This window comes from Tachyglossus aculeatus, chromosome 7, assembly GCF_015852505.1.
Source record: "Tachyglossus aculeatus isolate mTacAcu1 chromosome 7, mTacAcu1.pri, whole genome shotgun sequence".
In the NCBI taxonomy this organism is placed as follows: domain Eukaryota; kingdom Metazoa; phylum Chordata; class Mammalia; order Monotremata; family Tachyglossidae; genus Tachyglossus; species Tachyglossus aculeatus.
The window spans coordinates 31,684,273-31,693,136 of NC_052072.1; the positions used below are offsets into that span (position 1 = coordinate 31,684,273).

The 8,864-nt window shown below is 51.8% G+C and overlaps 1 protein-coding gene across 1 annotated transcript in view; it reads right to left on the bottom strand.

Annotated features, from left to right (window-relative positions):
- Positions 1 to 8,510, bottom strand: part of SYT6 (synaptotagmin 6) — a 69,195-nt gene extending 60,685 nt beyond the window's left edge. Inside the window, exons 1-3 of the mRNA XM_038748779.1 lie at positions 8,409 to 8,510; positions 7,966 to 8,061; positions 5,032 to 5,157 (exon numbers count right to left, since the gene is read on the bottom strand). Of these exons, the coding sequence (XP_038604707.1) occupies positions 5,032 to 5,157; positions 7,966 to 8,061; positions 8,409 to 8,510 (324 nt within the window). The remainder of the gene's footprint in view (positions 1 to 5,031; positions 5,158 to 7,965; positions 8,062 to 8,408) is intronic.
- Positions 8,511 to 8,864: the final 354 nt, after the last annotated feature.

The following is an 8,864-nucleotide window of genomic DNA, read 5'->3' on the forward strand; positions in this document are numbered from 1 at the left end:
GAAAGCCAGAGTTCATCTTGAGTGCTGATTTGAAATTGTAGCTGGGTCAGCTGGGGCAGTTGGTGCCAGTGGAGAGCAAGTGAAGATTTGTCAAGGCTATTCAGAGAGAGGACATTACTGGGGGAGTCTATCACCAGGACATTATTGTGATAGAGTCTCCCGGCATCAACAACAGCCGAGACTTGGACCAGTGACAAAGACTTTGGGGCAGAGAACATGCGGGAAGGAATTGAATAGATCACCGATGCCACTCATGTTCACTCGTTCCCCCTGAGGCAGTGGGTGCAACACATTCTAAAATACACATAAACAGTTAACCAAAGCAGCCCATTTATGGCCAAAGTGAACACAACAGAGTATTGATGCTGTGGTGTAGTGATGCACACCAGCAGGGGATTATCATAGGCAACTGTCACTTCTGGGGTCTTCACTGCCTACCCAAACCAGCTATTTTCAGGATTTCCGATGAGTCTATTCACCGTGAGAGACCTCCCTTCCTCCACTCCCTGGCTATTGAGTCAGAAACCTTTATGGCTGATAGCATAAAGCCATGTAGTAAGTGATCAGGAGTCAACCCCCGAAAAGCCAATAATCAAAAGGCAATCATTGAATGCTATGTAATTGACTGTCAGTACAACCAGCCATCGACATCTAAACTTCATCTCTAATCTAATCTCAGTGCTCTTACTTAGCACTAGCCTCGACACGTGAACCCCTTACCCTAAAGAGAACTCTCATGATTGAGGTTTACAGTGGGTTGATAATAATCTTTGGAAATGTCAAGGATTAAAGTTTATGGATTGCTGCTTGGATTTCGGGAGCTGAATTTTAGTGATTTGGGGCTTGCTAAGAGCAAGTCAGAGGTACAGATTAGGATCTCCAAGTTTAGAAGAAATCCCAAATGCTGTCTTCAAGATACTCTCGCCCTTGGGCTGGGAATTGGATCCATACATCAATCTCCTCCTTCACTCTTTCAAAGATGCCCCATTTCTAGTAACTGACTAGATGCAGCACGGACTGTTACCCATGCTTAGAGTCCTCTGATTCCACCCTATTGAGATTACTCTTGTCCCCTAGGGTAATGAAGAGGAATTTTTCTCTACCTGGATTCTTAGAAGGACTCCGATCTTAATAACCCTACCCTCAAATCCTAAGTGGCCTCCACCACACTGCATCTTGTGAGTTCTAGAACAGCTGGCTTCTAGGTCCAGGGCCTTGGCCTCCTGTGACTTTTGGAGTCAGAAGCTCTCCCCCTGCCCCCCAAGGTCTTGGAGCTGAACTTTAGTTATTGCTGATGCTAATGAACCAGAATCTCTTCTCTTAATCAAACTCTCAGGGCATCTTGAGCAGCGGAGAGGAGATGGGAGGGTGATCAGAAGGTTATAAAAGCATATGGATGAGAGTTAGGTACCCAGATTTTTCAATTAAGTATCTGAGATTGAATGTGCCATCTCACAGCCATATCTTCATCAGAGAAGCTTTGGGGGGGGGGCGCTACCAAGCACTCAGTTCAAAGTCACGGGTGAATCGGAGGATATTTTGAGAGTAATTAGACAAGTGAATGAAATAAAAAACAACTCATTACTACTGAATCAGTGCAAAGTCTTACTTGATTTCTATCCCTGATCCGGGAGAGTGCAAAGCTGCAGTTGGACTCCCTCTTCGCTGTCGGCCTCAACCCTCTCAGGTCACCACAGGGACCCTCCCACCTCTTACTCTGGGCTCAGCCTCTCGTTCCCTGATTCTCCCCCTTTTAGACTGTGAGCCCACTGTTGGGTAGGAACTGTTTCTATATGTTGCCAACTTGCACTTCCCAAGCGCTTAGTACAGTGCTCTGCACACAGTAAGCGCTCAATAAATATGATTGATGATGATGATGATTGGTCTGGCAGCTATGAGACCCTTGAGGGACAGGACCCTGTCTAATTCCCACCTGCATATTCTTTCCCAATGTTTAATTCAGTACTCTGAACCCCAGAAGCTCTTAGTAAATACTATTATTACTACTCACTCAGAGGTCTGGGTCCACCTTCAAAGCATTACTAAGGTCACATCTCCTCCAAAAGGACTTCCTCGATTAAGTCTTCTTGTCTCTGGCTCGCTGTTCCTTCTGAATCATCTTTGCACTTCAATCTGTGCCCTCTGGACATTTGATATTCACCCCATCCCCAACCCCACAGCACTTCTGTACGTGTCTTTAAGTTAGGTATTATAAACTACTTATTTATTCATATTAATGCCCGTCTTCCCCTCTAGACTGTGAGCTCATTATGGTCAGAGAATGTGTCTGAGAACTATGTTGCATTATACTCTCCCAAGTGCTTAATACAGTGCTCTGGACATAGTAAGCACTCAGTCAATATGATTGATGACTGATGATGAGGGAGGGAGAGGAGAGAAAGGAGCAACTCTGAAAAATGGATTTTGGCTGATGGTACTTTTCTTTGGCAAAAAGGTGAGGTCAAGTGATTGAAACCTACTTGTAGAGTTTGGTTCTTTAAATGACAAGGTTTAAATTGCAGCAGGAAGGATTTAGGTAAGGTAATGCCCTGAAATTTCTGATTGTATGCTCCCAAAATGCTTAGAATAGTGTTCTGCACACAGTAAGCATCCAATAAATACCACAGATTGACTGTGAGGGATGTGCAATTTTAAATTAATGGAAAGAAGGCTCTCTGCCTGGGATGGTTTACCCAGAATCAGAGGGTTGGACCGGATAGCCCCTCGAGCACTCTTCCAGTTCTGGGATTCTAGTATGAGGATTTCATTGCCCTTCATTATCAGTTCCATTTTCCTGAGGTGTAGGCATCTCTCTCGAGCCTCCTGAAATTGCCAGCTTGGGGAACAAGGGCAGGATTGAGGTGGGGAGCACCTGTCAGGTCCATTTTTTCCATAAAATCCACAACAAAATCAACTGAAGAATTCTCTGGCCAGACATCTGCAAGTACGAGCCTGGGAACGAGTATACCTGGGTTCCACTGAACCTCCTGATTCAGATATCTCTCCTGGGACCTTTGCTGCCAACTCCTCCCCACCTCTCCCTAAATTGGGGCCCGGCCTTACGACCAAGAGGGGGAAGAAGGGATGTCCTAAATCTGACCACTCCCCAGCCATTTTTTCCATAAAATCCACAACAAAATCAATTGAAGACTTCTCTGGCCAGACATCTGCAAGTAGGAGCCTGGGAACGAGTATACCTGGGTTCCACTGAACCTCCTGATTCAGCTATCTCTCCTGGGACCTTTGCTACCAACTCCACCCCACCTCTCCCTAAATTGGGGCCTGCCCTGATGACCAAGAGGGGGAAGAGGGGATGCCCTAAATCTGACCACTCCCCAGCCATCCGGACCCCAGCTAGCTTCTGCACGACTCCTCTGACTTTGAGCCCTTGCATTATCCTGCCCCTACGGCTCTCGCCTCAGGGGTCCCTGAGGCTGGTGACTCAGCCACCAAACTTCCCAGAGGGTAAGAACTCCAACTTCTTTTTCTGAGTCACAGAAGAATCACTGATTCCCATAGATGAGGCCTGGGGAGCTCCAAGGGGCCATGGGGAGAAGCAGCGGACAGGACATCATAAAGGAAGGAGGGTGGGCAGGGGCCAGTGGAAGGATGTTACTCCCAGTCAGAGGACTGTGCAGCACCAGCCCTAGGAATGATAAATCCCTCTGGAGTCCAACACGCTTTGTAAATAAGGAGGCAGGGAGTGACAGCATAAAATCCATAATTCCTAGTTATCAGCCCTATACATCCTCCAGCTCATAGCATCAAGACCACATTCCCTCCTACTAGCCCAGAAGAGCCACGAGGGGACTGGCCCTGGGACCTACGGGCTGGTGACTGTCGCAAGGTTGGATCAGGGCCGCTCATCAGAAGCCGGGAGCGGGACTGGCAATGCAGCCAGGTCTTAGGAGGGAAACGGGCCGGCCCTGCACCTGGAGGATCCCATCTCGGCCAACTCACCCCTTCCTAGTCCGATAGGTTGGAGTGCTGATGGATGAGGGGCGGGAGAAGCATGTTTGGTCACCCTGATCGGGGGATTCGGGCAGACCCGTTTGGCTTGGCTTCAGACACTGCCCCTCTGTGTGGGAATCTAAGCCGAGAGCTCTCTGGGTGGAGATGAAGAACCTGCAACCTCCCTGCTTTAGTGTCTCGTTCTTTGTAAGTTCTTCCTAACATCCACCCTTAGTCCTGTCTGGTGCAGGACCAGTTTATTTCTTCCCATCAGGTCTCAGAGGAAATGGGGTGCACCCCCTTAATCACCCCTCAGGGCCACAACGAAGATGTGGATGTTGGAGTGCGACCCTCCCTGCCCCATGACCCCCACTCCGGAGTGGAGTCCATTCTCATCTTCAACTTGACTCAGGATTCAGAAGCAGAGGCATCTTCCCTCCCGCTCCGACTCTGGACCGCTGGGAGACAAATGGATCCCTTCTCCCAGCCTCCTGCCATCCCCAGCCATTTGGTCGCCTCCGTTGGGTAGGGATTGGCTCTATCTGTTGCCGAGCTGTACTTTCCAAGCGCTTAGTAGAGTGCTCTGCACACAGTAAGCGCTCAGTGTGATTGATTGAATAAACGTGCCTCGATTTCCCTGCGAGGGGAAGGGGCAGCCGGTGGACTGGGGGGGGGGGGGGAGAGCTCCCCAGGGCGGTGTTGGCTTTCAGGATAATGATGATGGTATTTGATAAGCGCTTACAATGTGCCAAGCACTGTTCTAAGCGCTGCTCTGCGGCCATCTCCACAGTGTCAGGGGTGCGCCACTCTTGCGGGTGGGGGGAAACGTGCGGATCTCGTCGGGACAGGACCACCACCACCCCACCCCCGTTGTAGACATAGACACGCACACGACACAGCCCCACAAACACGCGTGGATCCCGCTTCCCCACGCGGGCAGATGCTGGCACCCGGCCCAGGAGGCAACATCTGCAGACCTCGGGTGGAGAGCCCGGGGGTCGCGATGCATTGAAACCCGCCCCCAACCCCGCGTGTGGCGACCCCCGCCGCAGGGGAGGGTCTCGGGGGGGTCCGGCTTACCCGGGTCCGGGCCCTGGGACCCCCAATCCCAAGAGATGGGGGGGCCGGCAGCAGCAGCAGCAGCAGCAGCAGCAGCAGCAGCAGCAGCAGGAGGAGGAGGCAGAGACGGGTCCGGAAAGTGGGAGCCTGGGGAGCCACTGAGTCAGGGAGCGCAGCAGAGACAGGACAGAGAGACAAAGAGACAGACAGAGACAGACAGAGAGCCACCTCTGCGAGTTAGAGGCAGAGGGAGACAGGGGAGGGATGGAGAGGAGAGGGGAGGAGGAGGAGGAGGAGGAGGGACAGGGGGAGGGGACAGCCACACACCTCCCCGCAGAGACAGACAGAGAGACACACCAGAGACTCTCCAAGGCGACGCTTCTCTCCTCCACCCAGCGTTTTGCCTCCACCCCCTCCCTCCATTCATTCATTCCATCGTATTTATTGAGCGCTTGCTGTGTGCGGAGCACTGGAAGTACAAATCGGCAATAGAGACAATCCCCACCCAACCACGGGCTCCCAGGCTTGAAGGGGGAGACAGACAGCAAAGCAGAACAAGTGTGCCCTCTCCCCTCTCCCCCAGTTGCCCTGGCACGTCAAATGATAATGATGATGATGTTGGTATTTGTTAAGCGCTTACTATGTGCCAAGCACTGATCTAAGCGCTTGGGGTGGGGGGATACAAGGTAATCAAGGATGTCCCACGTGGGGCTCACGGTCTTCATCCCCATTTTCCAGGTGAGGGAACTGAGGCCCAGAGAAGTTAAGTGACTTGCCCAAAGGCACACAGCTGACCAGTGGCGGAGCCGGGATTAGAACCCATGACCTCCGACTCCCAAGCCCGGGCTCTTTCCACTCCCCCTCCTCTCCCTCCCCATCCCCCCCGCCTTATCTCCTTCCCCTCCCCACAGCACCTGTATATATGTTTGTACGTATTTATTACTCTATTTATTTGTACATATCTATTCTATTTATTTTATTTTGTTAATATGTTTTGTTTGGTTCTCTGTCTCCCCTTTCTAGACTGTGAGCCCACTGTTGGGTAGGGACCATCTCTATACGCTGCCAACTTGGACTTCCCAAGCGCTTAGTACAGTGCTCTGCACACAGTAAGCGCTCAATAAATACGACTGAACCCAGGAGACCCGGCGTCTCCTTCTCCGGAGAGCCCAGCAGGAGGGATTCGGTCTCCGCTCCGGCTCCCGCCTCGTGCTGGCCGTGGTAGGATTCGAACCCAGGGGCCGGTTGGGGAGCAGAGGAGAGCCGGGCCCGGGAGCCGCCCCCTCCCCGGAAGGAAGGCTCGGTTAATCAATCAATCAATCGTATTTATTGAGCGCTTACTATGTGCAGAGCACTGTACTAAGCGCTTGGGAAGTACAAATTGGCAACACATAGAGACAGTCCCTACCCAACAGTGGGCTCACAGTCTAAAAGGGGAATAATAATGATGGCATTTATTAAGCGCTTACTACGTGCAAAGCACTGTTCTAAGCGCTGGGGATGTTACAAGGTGATCAGGTTGTCCCACGTGGGGCTCACAGTCTCAATCCCCATTTTCCAGATGAGGTAACTGAGGAACAGAGAAGTTAAGTGACTTGCCCAAAGTCACACAGCTGACAATTGGCGGAGCCGGGGTTTGGACCCATGACCTCTGACTCCAAAGCCCGTGCTGTTCTCCACTGAGCCACGCTGCTTCTCTGAAAGTTAGGGGGCAGCTAAGGATGGAGGGGAGGGGGGCTCGGCCCAATCCCAGATTAGCGCTTAGAACAGTGCTTGGCACATAATAAACGCTTAACAAATACCAAAAAGAAAAATCCCCGGGGCTGGAGGGGGCGGGGGGCATCCCGGGGTCTCCTGCTCAGGGCAAGTCGATAGGAAAGCCAGAGGGCCCATGAGCCAGCAGCTGGCTCAGTGGAAAGAGCCCGGGCTTGGGAGGCAGAGGTCCTGGGTTCTAATCCCCGCTCCGCCACTTGCCAGCTGTGTGACCTGGGCCAAGTCGCTTCACTTCTCTGGGCCTCAGTTCCCTCGTCTGTAAAATGGGGATGAAGACTGAGCCCCACGTGGGACAACCTGATTACCTTAGAGAAGCAGCATGGCTCAGTGGAAAGAGCACGGTCATGGGTTCAAATCCTGGCTCTGCCACTTGGCAGCTGTGTGACTTTGGGCAAGTGACTTCACTTCTCTGTCTCAGTTCCCTCATCTGTAAAATAGGCATTAAGACTGTGAGCCCCACGTGGGACAACCTCATCACTGTGTATCCTCCCCAGCGCTTAGAACAGTGCTTTGCACATAGTAAGAGCTTAACACATGCCATCATTATTATTATTATTATTTGGAGTCAGAGGTCATGGGTTCAAATTCCGATTCCACCAATTGTCAGCTGTGTGAGTTTGGACAAGTCACAACTACTCTGTGCCTCAGTTCCCTCATTTGTAAAATGGGGATTAAGACTGTGAGCCCCATGCGGGACAACCTGATCACCTTGTATCCCCCCAGCACTTAGAATAGTGCTTTGCACATAGTAAGCGCTTAACAAATACCATCATCATTATTATTATTGTTATTATATCTACCCCAGTGCTTAGAACAGGGCTTGGCACATAGTAAGCGCTTAACAAATACCTCCCTTTCATTCATGCTCTGGGCCCTCCGAGCCCCCCACCTCTCCGCCCCGCGTTATAGGAGAGGGGACCCTCCTTCTCCAGACCTGCCCCTCCCAACTTTTAACCTCTTGGCTGCGGGTGGGGTGCGGGTCCCCACCCCCGATTACTTCTGGGGACCTTAAGACCTCAATTTGTACTTCCCAAGCGCTTAGTACAGTGCTCTGCACACAGTAAGCGCTCAATAAATACGATTGATGATGATGACCACGGGCCCAGGCCGGAGACAGGGACAGCAGAGAGCCGGGTGGACCCGATGTGTCCCCTTAGAGACGAAACCCCGGCCAGGCCTTGCCTTGACTCCTTCGTCCACTTCCTGGCTACCGAGGCTCCGAGGAAGTGGGGCACAGGGTGGGAGCGCGCTTCGAGAAGGGAGAGGAAGGGCCACCACCTGAGGGTTTTCAGCCAGGAACAGGGGGTTGGAGGAGCCCGCCAAGGGCCATCATTGTTGGGTTAGCAACCACATGGGCGACCTCCTCTGTCCACCCCAATCAATCAATCAATCAATCGTATTTATTGAGCGCTTACTGTGTGCAGAGCACTGTGCTAAGCGCTTGGGAAGTACAAGTTGGCAACATATAGAGACAGTCCCTACCCAACAGTGGGCTCACAGTCTCAGTGAAGGTAGAGCGAGAGGGAAAGAGCTGATATGGCAGCTGGAGGGGTGGGAATTAAGTAATCAGCTCTCCATAGGAGCTACATGGCACGGGTGGGAGGCGGAGACATTGACCTCCTTACTGCCCGGTATGGGCAGCACCGCCCAGGCCAAGCATCCTTCTGACCAGCCCTGCAGCGCACACGTGTTGCCATGGCAACCGGAGGCAGCCACTGCCGCTCCATATCAATGGAAAGAAAAAGTTGCCAGAGGATCTTGGGGTTAGAGCCCCCTTCCTCTTTCCACCCAACCAACCCTCTCAAGCACAGATCTACCTCTTTCCCCGGGAGGGGGTCTTGCAATTATAGGGAGATGGGGTGGGGGCCATTTTGAGGAAAGCGGCTCTTCTCTTTTTTAAAAGCATTTATTAAGTGCTTACTATGTGCAAAGCACTGGGGAGGTTACAAGGTGATCAGGTTGTCCCACGGGGGACTCGGTCCTAATCCCCATTTTACAGATGAGGGAACTGAGGCACAGAGAAGTTAAGTGATTTGCCCAAAGTCACACAGCTGACAATTGGCAGAGTTGGGATTTGAACC